General features: G+C 42.0%; 1 protein-coding gene across 2 annotated transcripts in view; it reads right to left on the minus strand.

Moving 5' to 3' along the window:
• Positions 1-17793, minus strand: part of ANKRD29 (ankyrin repeat domain 29) — a 50216-nt gene that overhangs the window by 14725 nt on the left and 17698 nt on the right. For both annotated transcript variants that reach the window (XM_063077350.1, XM_063077351.1), the window contains exons 3-6: positions 16870-16968; positions 12363-12461; positions 9191-9289; positions 4903-5001 (exon numbers count right to left, since the gene is read on the minus strand). In XM_063077350.1, coding sequence (XP_062933420.1) covers positions 4903-5001; positions 9191-9289; positions 12363-12461; positions 16870-16968 — 396 coding nt within the window. The remainder of the gene's footprint in view (positions 1-4902; positions 5002-9190; positions 9290-12362; positions 12462-16869; positions 16969-17793) is intronic.

A 17793-nucleotide genomic window follows, 5' to 3' on the forward strand; every position in this document is an offset into this window, starting at 1 on the left:
AGCTTGAAGAAGATTCACGGGGTTATGCTGGCTGTCCTTTACTGTTTGTGTGCATACTAAGTAGAAAAGGATTTAGACTTATTTTGCATACCAAGTGATAAAAAGTGTATTGATGGTGAAAGCTATACAGAGACTTGGTGGTCAATGTAAGAAAGTATAATGAGGGCTAAAGACTGAATAAGCTGACCAGAGAGTAATGAGTTTCCCATGCCTAGATTGTTCAACGGTGGCTGATTATTAGAGAAGGGATTCAAACACTGGATGGATGGTTAAATAGGGTGACTTTTGCAGTTCCTTTCAACTCTGTTATTTCCTCATTCCATTTGAGATAATATTTTCAAGTATCCTCTAGATCACAGGATGAGATGGAGTATTTGACATGACCTATATTAGCGACTTGTCTCATATGGTCTTATTTAGGCTCCCAAAGATTATCGAGAAAAAAGAACTAAAATCATTTTCATCCATGGGAATGAGTATATAAAGTGGCTTTGCTTCTACCGCCTTCCAGTCCTCACACTTGGGCTACTTCTACCTATTGGCTCAGGCCTGACAGAGTCTTGGGGACACCTCGCCAGTAGGAGAGGGGTTTCAGTATCAAGATAACTTTGCCACCAGCCCTACCCTGACCTGAAGCCCATTTCTCATTACCATGTCCCTTGCCCTGTGTTCCTGGTCCAAATGGGTCTGTAAAGATGTCACCAGATGCCTGCATTGCCCATGGTCTGACCCCATTCTCCTCAGACACAGGTGACTGGACCAAGGATGGGCAGGCCAGCCAGTCCACTGTGGCCTGGTGCAAAAGGATCAGCTGCAGCAATGCCATGTCTATCCTAAGAGTGTGGTAGTTTGATCTGTAAACTAGGGGACTGCATCCAAGATAAGTAAGCAGAGGAAGCTGGTCAAAAAAAGGACCTTGGCTCATGAAAGAAAGTACAACCTTGATTTCTGATGGGCTTTCTGTTCCAATGAGGCCTGGATGAAATAGGAATGATAATAATAGCAATACCTAACATTTACTAAGCAGCTGGTGTATATCAACTTCATTAGAATTTCACAGTGGTTATTTTATCTAATTTCACAATAATCCTATGGCAGAGGCACCATTCTTATCCTGGTTTTAGAGATGAAAAAACAGATGAGGGGAGAGTAAGCAACTTGCTCAAGGTCATGCAGTTAATAAGCAAAATTGGGACTGCGCTTCATTTCTTTAAGATATCCATATCTCCATAACTACCAAGCTGCCACCCCACTCACCTGGGTCTGGCTTTCTGGCTGCCTCTGGGAGTCTTTCAGGGGCTGGTGTCCTACCCATGAGCCTGGGCCTACATCTGGAGCCTTCTTCTAGTTCCTGGCCACTGATCACTATGTCACTATGTGGTGCAGTCTTCCAGACCTCCTTGGTGTTCTAGCCCAGGCCACAGGGTATCTTCTGGCAGTCAACACTTCTTTTCTGAGTGCCTACCGTGTGCAGAGCGACTAAGACAGAGTCGCTGCCTTGACAAGCAGTAGGGCCCTCTATGGCTTTCTGCTTGCATCCCCAAACCCTCAGGATTCTATGCCAATCTGTTGGTTCTTCTTTCTCCTCACTGTTGGGTTAACCCTTCCAAGCTTGCGACCTGGAAGACATTTACTTTCTGGGTCCTAGCAACTCTGAGACCAACCCAAGGCTTCTGTTAGAGAAGGCGCTTTATTAGATGGCTTTTTTGTCAGACTTCAAAGAAATATTGATTAGCACATGAAGAGGACCAGATAGAGATGAGTGATGACAGGCAGAGAGCTCAGCTCTGGGTAAACAGAGTCAGACCTCTGCTACTCTATAAAATATTGGTTTGATAAGGCAGGTGAGCTGAGTTGGGAAAAGTATATGCCAAGGCATTTTGTTGATAGAAAAATAGATTAGCCATTTGAGCTAGTGATTAAAAAGGTTTGACTCATATCAACTCTACTTGGTGAGGACACATGGAAAAAAATAAAAAGTTTTAGGGTGACTATGGATTTCAGTGATTGCTTGACCTCTTTACCTAGGACAAAGTAGAAAGAAAAAATTTTCAAGTTTCAAACTCAGAACTTAGTCTTTCCAATGCCTGCCTGTGGTTTGCTTTGGGATTATGAGTCCTCATCCCAAAGTAGTGAAAAAGGTCTTCATTTAGTTCTCAGTTGATAGAGTTACAAACAAAAGTCATGCCTACCACAGTTTGGATTCCCCGCAGCTCAGATCAAATGTCAGCTGAGTAATTTCAATGCAACTTTGTTAATGCCCTATCACGGTATACCACAAAATGGTAGCACTCCACAGGATGGCAGTGCACGAATTATAAATCAGATTTACCTAAAAATACTAAGAAATCAAACCAGGCAAATATCCTTGTCCTTATTACTTATTTTGTAAATTCAAAACTTTAATAATGAAATTTCAGAATGAAACAACAGTGGTTGTCAGATGTCTTACCTATATAATATCCTACTATGTGCAGGCCATTTTAATGGAAAGTTTTAATTAGGCTTTAAAAAGAAAAACAAAACTCCTTATAACTTGTGACAAAGTCAGCCAGGGCTAGTATCACTTTTTTCATATTTATGGCACTATTTGTTTTCTTGGAATGGAATGAATATGCAGAGTTTACACTTTTAACAAAGGCAGAACTTGGGCTAGTCTGACCTGGCTAGATAACAGCCTCTAATTATAGGCTCACAGCAGGTAGTAAAAATTATTATGATTTGAGGTCACAGTGGGGTGACTGTACTCTATAAAAACGGAAAAATTCCATTGCTTTTCTCCTCCAAAGCAATTCTTATTTTATAAAACACCCTTTTCCTGAATAACAATATTTTCAGAGCTGGACTCTTACAATTCAAAACAACTGCACTCTTGGGGCTGGCCCGTGGCTCACTCGGGAGAGTGTGGTGCTGATAACACCAAGGCCCCGGGTTCGGATCCTATATAGGGATGGCCGGTTGGCTCACTGGCTGAGCATGGTGCTGACAACACCAAGCCAAGGGTTGAGATCCCCTTACCGATCATCTTTAAAAAAAAAAAAAAAAAAAACAACTGCACTCCATGCAGTCTTTAGAAGGGTGTTATCACTTGCTCCTTGACCAGAGGGTGGGTCCTCACATGCAAACTAGGTCATTCACTTTGACCAGGTTATCCTCTCTCTTGAGAAATGAAAGACAGGTGGGGTGTGTTGTGGCTACTGCAGCAATGTTAGTTTACCCTTTAACTTCTAGGTTTCAATGTCATCCCATGACTCAATTTAGGTTTAATTGGACACAACCCATGCATCATTTGAAATATCTCTCTTACATCAACTTGGTTTTCTGCCATTGTGCTTTAGGCATATGAATAATAAAAATTATTTACAAATAAATTTGTCAGAGTGCCAGAAATTATTTCAGAAGGATGTACTGAGAGGGAGACTTGATAATCTTCATAATCTTTCCTTTCTAAGTCCACAGTGATATCTTCAAGGATGGCCAACAAATCAAATATTGCAATCCAAAAATGATCAATTCCTTTTATTCATTTTGGTAAAAGGAAGTCTCTGATTCAGAATCAATCAACAGTTTCAAAATAAGAGGGACCAATAAGAAAACATTAAACTCCAATCCTTAAATGTTAATTCTGGCAGGTATGAAAGTCCAACATTTTCTAAACTGCTTCTTTTCCCAGGAGTATTCATGGGGCCATTTAAGCCTAAGAATAACTTTAAAATTCTAAAAATATAATCTTACACTGATAGCAGTGCCTGGCACATGATAAATACTCACGAAATACTGATTGAACACTGAATAAAACAATTATCAAAAATTTGGGAGCTTGAAGAGATCATCAGGCTCGTCCTGCCCAGCCTCCTAATTTTCAGTGAAGAGAGGTCCAGAGAGGTTGGTTCACTTGTAAAACCGTACAGCTCTAGTTATTGACAAAGCTTGGTCTACAACTCAGGATTCCTGACCTCAAACCCACTTTGCCCAAAGGCTCTTCCTTTTCTCAGGTCCTTATGTGTTTGGGCTTCTAAAGACAGAAGAAGCCTGTGGCCAAGAGCTCAGACCAATCTTAAGGTCCCCATAGCTATTGATTATGTGAACATACAGGCATTCCCATATAACGTCATGTTACACTGGAAACCTGCCTGGGTGTTATTTACTGGAAAGAAATCAGCTTAACTTCTCCTTAGAAAACTACCTTTATAGTACTGTTTCCTTAATCTGAAATGTTTTGTTAAAAACAAATTAATTAGGGCAGACATAGTACCTATACAAGAGAAGCTACTTATAATGCCTTACATTTGAATGGCTCTTTACTGTTTATGAAGTGCCGCTTCTATTACCTTACATTTCTGTTCCTTTGAGTATCAGTTAATTGATTTGCTAGATGTTAGCTTGCTGATGGTAAATGAAATCTCAGCATTATAATTGTTTGAGATGAAGGTGCAGAACTTACTAATGACTCCAGCAATAAGGATTCCTCCTTGGCTTGGTGGAAGAAGTGGTGGGTAGGTGATACGGCAGCATAGCAGCAGAGGGACTGGGCAGGGGGAGGCTCCCCGACCCGCCTCTATTTACCTATGTCCCAGGCTTGCCCATACTCATTAGCTTAGTGCAGCCATAATTTATTTGAACAGGAGGTAGCAGAGTGTGTACTTGTCCTCCAAACACCACACACTCGAATTTTAAAAGTACTGAATGGTGATGTCAGCTTGATTTCACAGGATTTTGGGCGAGCCCAAAGCATAGTACAGCAAAAACCCTAATCAAAGATTAACTTTTCATCACAGAGGCAAAAGGGCTTAAAGAATGCCTAGAGCTGAGTGATTATCTCAGGTATGTGCTGCTAGAGAACACCAGCCCTCCCCGCCTCCCTCCCCGTGCACTCGGGCAAACATCAGCAATGAACATTACCTGCCTTGGCTGGTTGACTTTTGCTCCTGAAGACAACAGTAATCGGATAACATCCAAGTAACCACCCTGGGCAGCTAGGAAGAGTGCAGTGGCTCCATCCTGAGGGATATCAAATTAAATGTGTTGAAAAAAATCATCTTTCATATTTATTTTAAAAGATGTTAGATTAAAATACATAAATTTAACAACATTTTCCATTTCCATCCCCTTTTAGGTTTCCATCCTTTTGTTAATTAAGAACTAAGTGTTAAACAAATTCCCCAAACCTAATTTTTGTGCTTTTGTGTATTGGGAGTAACAGGTGTCCTTTTTTTTTTTTTTTAAAGATGACCGGTAAGGGGATCTTAACCCTTGACTTGGTGTTGTGAGCACCACGCTCAGCCAGTGAGCGAACCGGCCATCCGTATATGGGATCCGAACCCGGGGCCTTGGTGTTCTCAGCACCACACTCTCCCGAGTGAGCCACGGGCCGGCCCAACAGGTGTCCTTTTAATTAGATCTTCTCTACCTCTTTCTTTGTGGCCTCCTTATCCCTACCCTCAACATGAGGTTTCTGCGAACATTAAAACACAAAATACTTTCAGAAAAACTGCCCAGAGAGAATCTCCACAAAGTTTCTCCCTGCCAGCCCAGCAGACACCAACAACATATAAACGCAAAAAGCAATCCTGCATAAAACCCAAAGCAAGTGATCCTTCTCCACTTTTCTTTAGTTCTCTTTTTAACTGGATGTCTATATCTTCTGGGCATTTCTTTTTTCTTAGAGACATGTCAATCGGTAATTTTGGCACATATCTTGGTCAACTGAGAGCATGCACTCTCCCCAGATGCTCTCTTCAGCCAGGCAGCATTCATAGCACAGGCTGAGCTTCCCTGCTGTCAGACCGCAGTGGAAAACCCAAGCACACCCTGGTGGAAAACACCTCACGAACCCGGCGAATTACCACACTTTCCTCCCATCGGGAACGCTAACCACAAGCTAAAACACAAAACACCTTTCTCTACAAGTCCAACCAGGCATGTGTCCCGTGGAGGGTACTGAATTTCCAGTGGGTTTCAGCTGAGCTGCCAGACTGCCCTCAAGGCAATCATTAAAAAATTAATCAGCCTGTACAGATTTTTAAGGCGCTGTTTGATATGGGGATAAAACTTTCAGCAGCTCCTTAATGTGTTGCCACAGAAAGTCTTCCATGCCCTTAGTTGCTGATAATGCTCAGGAATTTTCTAAAATGGACTTTCCATGCATTGAATTTTTCACTGTGCATTATAAGTTTCAGTTCTGTCTCCCTCCCTGCCCCCCTTTCAGTTATTTTTTTTCTTTGGCAGCTGGATGGTACAGGGATCAAATCCTGGACCTTCGTGTTATCAACACCATGTTCTAACCAACTGAGCTAATCGGCCAGCCTTTCCATTGTTTTTAATGGAAATATTTGGGCTGTTTGGGTATGGGTAAAGGTCTTAACATAAAATGGAAATTATGATGCATGAAATTTCTTGAGTCACCTTATAACAGAGAGGAATTTACTGTGGGAAGGGGCCCTCCCCAAACTTTACATTTCAAAGATTACGTGCCACCCCAGTGAGCCTTATGGAGGGATATTATCTAATGAGTACAAATTCTATACTCACAGTCAATTTGGATTGATGACTATTAATGGTAATGCTATTGAAAATTACAATTCACTTTCCTTTTCCAAAGACTTTGGCTCTTCCTTCCCAACCTACATACACATACCTTCTCTCAGATATACTTTGCCTATATATAGCCAAAGAAATACCCAAAGCCTTAAACCTGTACTTCTAAGACTTGGCCACATGTCAGAGCCAACTGTTGCCCAGGTTGTGCCCTCAGAGACTCCAGTTTAGTTGTTCTGGGGTGGACCTGGGGATTGGTATTTTTTTAAGTTCCCCAGGTGATTCTAGTGGGCAGCCAGAGTTGAGAATCACTTCTTTAGATAATTATCAAGTAATTCAGTCATTCTACTGGTAATGTTGTAGCTCGAATAGTGTTACAGATTTTGAAGTGCAGAGGGTAAGCCTAGTTGCCATGGACTTCAAAGAGGCCTATGATTTGTCAGAGTTACCCATGTAAACGCTGGATTGGGTGTTCAAAGGGAAAAGTTCACACCTACACAGCTCGTTAAGCATCTATGAAAGTATAGTGCCCTAGGCATAAGGGCTAAATATCTAGTTGTAAGATAGCCTAAAATATGGTTCCTAGATAATTGGAAGTAGTAATTCAGCCACTCCTCAAAATTAGACTCTGTCAAGTTACTTCATCTCCCCATATTTTATTTTTTCCTACAAAACTGGAATAACATTTGCCACAAATCCTATGGAATTACAGTGGCAATTAAAAGAGCCCTTGGGTAATATGCTAATTGCCAAATAACTGCAAACAGACCCATACTAGCAGTGGACGCCTTTCAAAAGTAAATGGTGTGGATATATTTCACAAGTCTTCATCTATCCAACCTAACTTTTCTTCCAGATACTTTGATTTCTCCTGTTTGTTTCCTTCCTCACAAATAACTCTACAACAGGAGAATTTAATTTGGTTTTCAGCAAGTCCATATACTTAAGAGAAAGAAAAAACTGCTCTAACCATTTTGAGCCTCGATAGTGTCCAGGCTGGAGCTGCTGAGCATACAGAGCAGGAGCCGGCAAAAGCCGCAGCTGTGCCCTTTGGATGAAGTTGCTTGGAGGCGGCAGGGGAGAAGAGGGCCTTGGTGGCCCCCAGGCCAGCAAGATCACTAACAGGGTTCCCATGGACCCACACAGGAGCGAGGAACCACAGCAACTGAGAAAAAGGAGCCACTCAGAGGCTGGTGAGTCATTGCAAGGGACCGGCGCATGGCCCATCCCATGGGAAGTGTTGCAGCACAGGTGGTGGGGCAGACAGGCCCACCAGGAGAACACTGGGGCCCAGCAAGGACAGCTGACCTGACCCTAATCAGTGAAGGACCACTTAGAAGAGACTGGTCAGGAATATAGAATTACATGGGGTGCAGTTTGATGAAAAGACTCAGGCCCAGACCAGTGCTTCTACACAACCCAGATGCAGCGGATCACACGAGAGCTGGAAGTAAACTATAAAGTCAACCATTAAAACTTGGGCTGCACAAAATGCCTTCCCTAGGGAATCAGCAGCAAAGCAGCAATTTAGCTCAACTACAGGGCTCAAGTGCTGGTCCCCACAGGAAGTTCCCCCATTTTACAAGTAAGCAAAGGACAACAAATTAGTTCCAGCACAGAGTTTAAATGGTGGGAACAGCAAATAATCCAACACAGAAATGAAAGAAAAAAAAAAGTAACTGCAACCAGAGACAAAGTTTGATATTAACTAGTAAAGGTCTCATTTCACCAAAGAACACCTGTAACACCTAGAAGGACTGGAAGTCCCCTGGACTACCAAGCCAGGAAGGGGGGAAGGCTGGGGGCCTCACCAATATTCCCCAACACTCACTACCAATCCCGAGGGTGGGGGATGAGGTCCTCAGCCATGCCCCCCAACACACCCAGCCAGCCTAGCTACAACCATGCTGCAGGCTCTCCCTAGCCGGGGTGGTAGAGGCCCTCAGGCCTCAGCCATACCCCCCCAACACATGCAACCACCCCAGCAATGACCACCAAGCCACAGCAAGAAGGGCCCCAGGTTCCCGAGCTGGGATGGTGGAAGGCGAGGGCTTTTGCCACACCCCCCGACATCTGCACCCAGCCTGGCAATGACCAGGCCACCGCTGGAAGCCCCCTGGTTTCCCCTGTGGGAATGAGGGGGGTGCCACAGGCCTCCATCCTGCCCCTCCTCCTTCACATTTCTTTCCTCTTTCCCCTCTCTCCCTCCCTCCCAACTGCTCCACAACAACATCCTAGAATGTAAAAAATAATATTAATAAAATTACATGCAAAATCCCTCCCTGGAGGGCAATTTAGCAATAATGAACTCAAGGTCTTAATAAGTTTGACATAGTCATTTCCATCTAGAAATGTATTCATGTATCCCAAAGAAACAACAGATGTGCTAAAGTTTGAGTTACAAGGAAGGTTATGCAGATTATTTCCTAAGAGAAAAAAAAAGGGAAATAACCTATATATCTATCTAAATGAAATTGTTTAAATTGATACAGCAATGCAACAGAACATTGTATCACCACCAACAAAGATGCTTCAAATGACAAAAAAAAATTTTTTTTTTTTGAAAATTGGCATTTCAAATTTAGACTGCAATGTTATGTGTGATGAGGGAATGAGCAAGTAGCCACCTGATGTCCCCTGGGAACATACTCACATAAAGTTGGTCATGGATGTTGGCTCCATGTTTCAGCAAGGTCTCCACCACCTGCATGTGCCCGTACTGACTGGCAGCCAACAGGGCAGTGCCGCCATCCTATGAACATGCAAAAAAGGTATAAACACTTTGGTGACAGTGCAGGCACATATTTTACCAAACAGATGCTCCTCACATAATGAAAACTTTGGAAGAGAATTTTTCCATAGATAATAACAAACACACTTTCTTTTTTTTTTTAAATCCCCTTTATTTTTTCTTTATAATCATGACAGAATTCACATTAAAGACATGATTATGTTGTACACTCGGACGACTTACTAGAGATATATTACAGTTATTTGACCAAGATATTATGATTAATTTAGAAAATTCCCAGGCCAAATACAGAATCATTTATTTGCCTCTCAATATTGGAAACACAGAACAGAAAGTCTGTACCAAGTCTTGTCAGTTCCATCTTAGAATTACCAGAAGAGCCTCCCATAGCTTCTGGTCAGAGACCCTCTTGACAAACATTGGCTTCTCCCTGTGGTGCCACCCGCTGAAGGCCACTGAGATTTAGGTGCTCTTATTGGGTAATCCTCTGGGGCCATAGTCCTCATGGGATAAGATCTGCATCCATAAAAGAGCGGATAACTACAGCATGTTCTGTGTGCCTCTCACCTACTTAGTATTTTCCTCTGAACATGTGCCAAATAAGTCTCTTTTAAAGTGCGGGTCCTAAAACTAAACAGAGCACTGTAAAGTAGATGTGGTCTGATGTGGAATGGGACATTCCTTTGTTCCATTTACTCTACTTTTATCTCTGTGGCCTAAATTAGAATTTGCTTTTATGCCAAGCATATCACACTACTGACTCATTGAGTTTGTGGTCAACTAAAACGCTTAAAGGTTTTTCTCAGGTGCTGCAGCTAAGGCATTATGTTTTGCCATGTAGGAATGCTGAATTGTTTGTTAGGCTCTGCAAACTGGTATGTGGGCATCTTAGCTAATTATAAATAATTCAAGAACATGTAATCTGGTTCTAAAGTACAAATCATAAATATAAGATAGTGTCATTTCTAAATTTGGGCATAAGGGGTTCAAAATGCCTAGTCTTGGGCCGGCCCGTGGCTCACTCGGGAGAGTGCGGTGCTGATAACACCAAGGCCCCGGGTTTGGATCCCATATACGGATGGCCGGTTCGCTCACTGGCTGAGCGTGGTGCTGACAACACCAAGTCAAGGGTTAAGATCCCCTTACCGGTCATCTTTAAAAAAAAAAAAATGCCTAGTCTTGAAGCTCCACCCTCAGAGGGTCTGATTCAGTAGGTCTGGGGTGAAGCACAGAAATATCCTTTTGACCAGTCGTGTGGGATGATTGTGATATGTAGGTGGCAGGTGGACCTCACTTGGAGAAACACTGCTGCAAGAGCTCTTGCATTCACAGGCAGGTAGGTGACATCCCCGGGGGATGCACGTGGCTGGGTAAGGCTTCACCGAGGGACAGGCTGTGTGGAAGGGGAGGGCACTTGAGCTGCACTCTGAAGGTTGGGGAAAGGAGAGAGGGGAGACTGAACGCTAAGGCTGGTGGTGGACAGTGGGAGCGGGGGCATCAAGAAACTGCTCAGTAGCAGCAATGAGCACCACTGTTTCCAAGCTTTGTTCTGTCAGTTTCCTCAGATCTTTTTCTAATGAAGTAACAGAATAGATGAAATATGATAATTATCACAGAACTGGTATCTTTTATTTTTAAAATCACATTTTTAGGGCAGATAGATTTAATAGCAATGAGAACAATTGTCAAACAAAGTCAGTTTTGATGACGGATCATATTAAAACTCAAAGCCTCTCAACTCTCTTATTCCATGGAAAGCTCTTAGACACCTGCAGTTGACCTAATGGAAACATGTGGAATTGCTCATCCTGGGCCCCATGTTCCATGGATTTCAGGGATAGCACAAACTGGCTCATGTACAAAGGCTTTAAGCCAGTATTAACTTGTTAACCAAGAAGAAGACACATGAAGCAGCCACACGGTCACACATGATCATTTTGACTTAGTTCAAAGAGTTGAGATTTAGGGTCATAGATCTTTACTTTCTATTTTTAGTTGTCACTTTTATAATGAAAAATAAAATAATAATATACAATATATATACATATTTTTGTATTACTAGGTATTATACTTAGTGTGCTTGGAGGCATTCACACAGTCCAACAGCAGGTTTCAGAAACCCTAAATGAAATTCAGATATACTTAATAGTTAGCATTTTAACAGAAAAAAAGCCCACTGGAAACTCCCTTGATATCTAAATGTCACATACAATGGATTAAGAAAACCTAAAATTTTCCAACTTGGGCAAATTTTCAGGAATTTTAAATCATGATTAGTCCAGAAAGTGGACAATTATGAAAATCTTATGGCAGTTCAAATTATCCTAGTATAAAACACTATCACATAATTGTGAACACAAAATTTATCTTTCTGTAGTCTCATTTTTTCTTATCCATATGTCAAAAATGAAAATCAATAAGTTCTTTAAAGGAAGAACCACAACTTACCTAACTTTGTAAGCTGTAATCATGTAATACATATTTCGGTGAGGATAGCTCATGAAAGTAAACTGCCTGCCAAGCCACCCCCTTTAGAAGTCTCTCAGATTCATTGGGATCAGCTCAATACTTCCAATAATTCCTATCACAGTATTGGGATTAATATAGTTTGGCAGGAGGGAGAGGGTGGCTGGCCAGTACAGGGATCAAACCCTGGACCTTGGTGTTATCAGCACCACACTCTGTCCAGCTGAGCAAACCAGCCAGCCCCGGGATTAATCTTGAAGTGAAAAAAAAGCACATGCAAACAGGAAAAGTTAGAAAACCACCTGCTACTGTACCCTTTCTGGTTACAAAATTTAGTGTCCTAGAGTAGAAAGCTACCAGTGCAAGTTAGAGTCCAAGTAATTCTCCATAAAATTCTCCAATTGTGAGCCCAGAGTGAAAATGTAATGCTTTGAATGGAATCTAGGACTGCCCCTGAACCTGCAAGTAACCTTGTGAAATCCACTTCCTTAGACTCGAGAGTCTTGTAAAAAGGGAGGCACAAATTCATACTTTAGATGAGGAGAACACTAATACTCATGACTACTGAGATCTTCAACAGGATATAAAATCAAGAAGGTTCTCTTACTTTGGTCCTAAATTCAGTGGATGCTCCAAATCCAAAGAGAAATCTCACCACGTCATTATGGCCTTGCTGGGCAGCAAAGAACAGGGCTGTTGTACCTGACTGAGAGAGAGAGTGTGGCTTTAAAAGACATTTGGTTACATTACATTTGATTTATACACTTGCAAAGAAAACAAACAATATCCTTGCATATAAACCTTCTAGCCCAGGAAGGGGCTACATTTGAACTGATCCTATACCTTAGTCAGAGTAGTGATGAGGTAAAAGGAAAACTTTATTCTTGGTGTAGTGGGATGAATGGTAGTTCCCCAAAAGACGTATCCCCATCCTAAGTCCTGGCACTTATGAATATTGCCTTACATGGCAAAAGATACAATAAAAGTTAAGGATTTTAAGGAGGAGCTTATCCTGGGGTATCTGGATAGACCCTAAATCCAATGACAAGTGTCCTTATATGACTGAGGCAGAAGCATTATTCATAATAGCTAAAATGAAGTAGCTAAAATGTCCATTGATGATGAATGGATAAGTACAATATGGCATATCCACCCGACAAAGAGTATTTAGCTTAAAAAGGAAGGAAATTCTGACATTTGTTACAACATGGATAAACCTTGAAGACATTATGCTAAGTGAATAAGCCAGTCCGCAAAGGACAAGTACTGTATGATTCTACTGTGATATCTAAAGCAGTCAAATTCATAGAACCAAAAAGTAGTACGGTGGCTGCCAGGGGTCAGCAGAGGGAGGAATGGGAAGGTGTTGCTTAATTGCTATAGAGTTTCGGTTTTATAAGATGAAAAGAGATATAGAGACGGATGATGGAAACGGTTGCACATCATTGTGAATGTACTTGATACCACTCAACTGTGCACTTAAAAATGGTTAAGACTGTAAATTTTATGTTACCACAATCAAAAAAAATTTTTTTTAAGAAAGAATGAGGCAGAACGATATTTGACATAGTGAAGAGGCAACATGACCACAGAGGCAGAGGCTGGAGTGCTGTGGCCATGAGAGCCAACAGAAGCTGGAAGAGGTGAGGAATAAGTTCTCCCCTGGAGCCTCCAAAGAGAGTGGGGCCCTGCCCACACCTTGATTTTGAACTTCTGGCCTGCAGAATTGTGAGAAAATAAATTCTTCTTGTTTTAAGCCACCAAGTTTGTGGTAATTAGTTACAGCAGCCACAGAAAATGAATACATTTGGCATAATGTCTGGGAAAAACTAGCATTCATTAATACAGAAAAGAATTCTGGTAGAATTCTGTTTATAAAATTTAGTGCCCCAGAGAAAAAAAAGCTACCAGTGCAAGAAAGAATCTAAGTAATTCACCCACAGACTTCTCTAATTGTGAGCCCAGAGTAAAAATGGTACTTCAAAAAGTTCGTGGAAATATTCATATTTTCTTTCAATTCTATTTTTCCATGACCTCTTCAAAATTGCTAATCACATCTTTTGCCATTTCTCAAAATCAGACATATTAACAAGAAGACTTTCTGTCTGCAATGCAGGAGGCTGATTCCAAATTTTAAACCAATTATGATATTCTGAGACACAATTTTTTGCATCCTTCCTTCCCAGCCACTTTTACGAGTTTACTCAAAGTTTGGTACCCAAATCATTGGGTAATAAGAGCAAAATCACAATAGCGCTCTTGTGGGCAGTATATATCTCACTTCCATTCTTTGAGCTTGGGATGAAGCTAATACATACTACACTTTCCTAGGCACAGTAAAAAGACACCCTTCTTTCCACAACTTACCCGGAACTGTTCAGGTGGTAGGTTCTCGCTCAGGTGTGAGAAGCTGAGGATAGCATGTCCTATGCATTCTTAAGGGCCTGTGTGTGTGTGCACATCTGTGTGCATGTGTGGGTTTGTGTGCGTGCGTGGTGGGAAGCAATGAGACTCACCACTGAGGCAGAACACCACACACCTTCCCAGATCTGACCCTCTATCTCAGGCTGTGCCCCTAACCAGACTCTGCCCCAGGAAGGCACTGGCAATGTGGCCATTCGCAGAGCCTTTGCCCACAGTGCAGGAGGGACCTTCTCCTTGGTTTCCACAGAAACGAGTGGGAATGCTTCTCCCTTTGTTTTCTCACAGTGGAGGATGCTCGGTTCCAGAAACCTTAAGGTGTAAACAGGTCTAGATGAAGAAACTTGGCTAGAATAGGAAAACTCTCACCTTTTTCATATACATTAAATTTTAGAGACTATCAGGGGCTCTTTCTAGGAGATGTTTCTTTATTAAGAGAAAGGGTATGTTTTTCAAGAAACTTTCTTGACACATTAATTACAAAAATAATTACAGCAGTTTGAGCCAATTTCGGAACATACTATCAATCATTATGCAAATTAATGCAGCAATCTACATTATATAATCTGTTTTATTATAATCTGTATTATAACAGGAGCTAGACTTCAGTCTGGAATGTGAATAAAGGTCTTAAATGTGTGTGCTTTACTACTGAAACCCAGGGCTTCAGGCCAACTGCATTTGCAGCTCCTACGCCTGACAGTTATGATCAGCCAATACTGCTGGCTCTCTAAAGCGATGGTCTTTCAGGACCATTAGCTTTCAGTTTGTCTCTCTAGCAAGCTCGGTGTATCTAGATAGCCAGCCTAAGAACAATGGCAGGTACTTTTTCAGGAAACACATTTTCTGATACCGCAAAATGGATTAACAATGGACTAAGGTAGAAGACTGCTATAAGAGTAAGTTCCAAAGCAGTGCAAGGCACTCTCTTTCAGCTTCCAAAACAGGTGAGTGAGGTTGGAGTCCCCATCTGGCTTAGCAGCTCTATCACCCCAGATTGGCATGGTCTGAGGAAATGCAGGGGACCACCAGGAACTTACACAGCATCATCATTTGAGCCACACAGGTTACCTCTAAACTGAGTACACTTTGGTAAGTCCTCAAGGGCTATTGTTCTCAGTATACAAGAGTTTTCATCTCTAAGATTAGTTCAGCAATTGGAACCAAAAAGATAAATATAAAACCATAAAAACTGTACATTGGCTAGAAATCAAATATTCCTCCCTTCCTTTTGCTTTTTCTCAGTTGTTCTAAAGAGACTTTTGTGCATGTCAAACCTGCCCTTCAGGATACAGTTTTTCGAGTAAGCAAATCTGGACCACATTGTTTCATTAAAGAAAACTTGTCTTGTCTTTAAAGTTACAATAAACAAGGACTATAAGCATAGAAGAAAAATAAAAAGATAAGGTTAATTTTAAACTATAAAGCTAAATGGGCCCAAACATTTTCATCCCAGGGGGAAATTAAATGCTGAAGTGAAAATGGCCTAAAACAATGATCTAGTGTTATGAAAATTGCTTAAACGAATCTGTTTGTGAAAAGATTGATTGAATTTGCAGTAGTCCCTCTGTACTGCTCCTTTCAATAGATGAGTCTTGCTGACCCAGGGCTACAGAGAACCAGACCCCAGGAGCTGTAGCCAAGTGTCATTCGTCACTCTTTCATGGTCCACAGCCAAGGCCTCCAACACCCAGAAGGGTGATAGCAGGGACTTCTGGATGTTCCTTGGTACCCCTGACACAGCCCTTAAACCTGGTGTGTCTAATTTGCTCCACGCAGCGGTGTCGGTCCTGACAGGAAGAATGGGGCATTTTGGATTGATGAAAGTTTGGCTGATGAATCATCTTCAGAAACAAGAACTGCAAGGCAGGTCCTGGGATGAGACTGGACCAAGGAAAACCAATGCTCCAGCCTGGTTGGGAGCTTGCCCAGGATGTCCATCTCAGGTCTGAGTCAGTGTGAACCGAGAGGTCAGATTCACTCTAGGGATGACCTGAACATGTATCTCCATAAAGGTTAGCTGACCAGGTCTTATGTCAGTCAGCTAGGAAATATATGGTGCCACCTCAGACCTGAACCCCAAAGTATGTTAGAACGCCCCAGCCTCCCTACTGCTTCTGTAGATTGGACCAAGAATAGATCCTCTGGTGAGATCAAACTCTTGAGATTGCCCTCGAATGAAGTATGGCAGCAGACTCACATTTTAGTCCAATGTTCACCCACATGTTTTTTGGGGGACGGCTTATTTAGTATATGGCCAGTCAGAAAAGTCCTTTGAAAACATGATTTGGCAAAGATGACTGATAGGTCCTAGCAAGTGAGTCCCATTATGAATAGGCTGGTGATTCAAACCTAAAAATCTAATGATCTCTATGAAAATCCTATGTATTCTATGGCATCTCATCCCAAGGGAAGAAGGAAGAACTGATTTAAGCTTGAGACAAAATGTACGAGTGTTTGAAAAGTGTGGTGAAAGGTCTGGTTACCTCAGACGTGCCTGACAAAATACACTCAACTACAGAACCACCGACGGTCCATTCCTGGGCCTTATTTTAGGCACAATTAACTCTGCAATGGGCTTTAATGTAGGAGAAAAGCACCCGTGACTTTTGTGCTCCTTACCAGTTCACTATTATGAAAACTTCAGATCGCTTAGCCTGGTCATCTTCAGACAAGTGTAAAACCTAACGTACCTCTCTCTGGAGATTGATGTCTGCTCCTTGCAGAACCAGCTCCCTTACACAGTCTATGTGACCAGCATAGGAGGCGACCATGAGGAGCGTGGTGCCATGCTGGAGGGAAGAGAGACAGATGAACAGTTAGGCCACCGTTATGTCAGAGAGGGGTCCTGGAGAAGACACTGCAGGGATGTCAGCTCCACTCAGAACACATTCAAGTGCAAAATTTCCTGCAGTGATGAAAGTGCCTCATGAATAATCTTATCATGCAGACTAGATGGGAAACAGCAAAGCAACAAACTGCTGAGGTTGGAATTTTCAATTTAAAAATTCACTTACTTCCATTACCTTCTGAAACACAGTCCAAGTGAAACACAACTATTGCACTTTAAGGCAGCAGTGATGGAATGGTCTCATATTATGATTCACATTAAATGATTCCTGAGCCAAAACGCTGCTATTAATGCAAAAAAGTGGGTTAAATGGTACCATTTGGTTTTCTGTATTTAGAAGGCTTTATCTTCAAAATGATTCAGGTAAAAATGAATGGCACAGTGATGAAATGAGAGACTACAGAACTGACAGTCAGGAGCCGTGGGGTCTAGGTCCACCTCTGTCACCAACCAACACCATAACTGGGGCAAGTTGCTTACAACTCCTGGGGCTCACTTACTTCATCTCTAAAATGACAGCTTGGGTGGGATGATTACCAAGGTTGCTTGAAGCTTCAAGGACTTGAAGCACACCCTGTGATATGGACCCTTCCAGTTATAGCAGACTTTTGTAGTTTAATTTACAGTTGTTTTCAATGGCTTGAAATTGTAACCTTAACCACCACCTTCGCTATTCAGCAACAGGCCTCTCAGGAAAGGATGACAAGAGAGACAGATGGTTCTGCACGCGAGGAAGGTTCACTAGGCCTAGGGTGATTAAGTGAAG

Source organism: Cynocephalus volans, chromosome 13 (genome assembly GCF_027409185.1).
Source record: "Cynocephalus volans isolate mCynVol1 chromosome 13, mCynVol1.pri, whole genome shotgun sequence".
NCBI classification, from domain to species: Eukaryota; Metazoa; Chordata; class Mammalia; order Dermoptera; family Cynocephalidae; genus Cynocephalus; species Cynocephalus volans.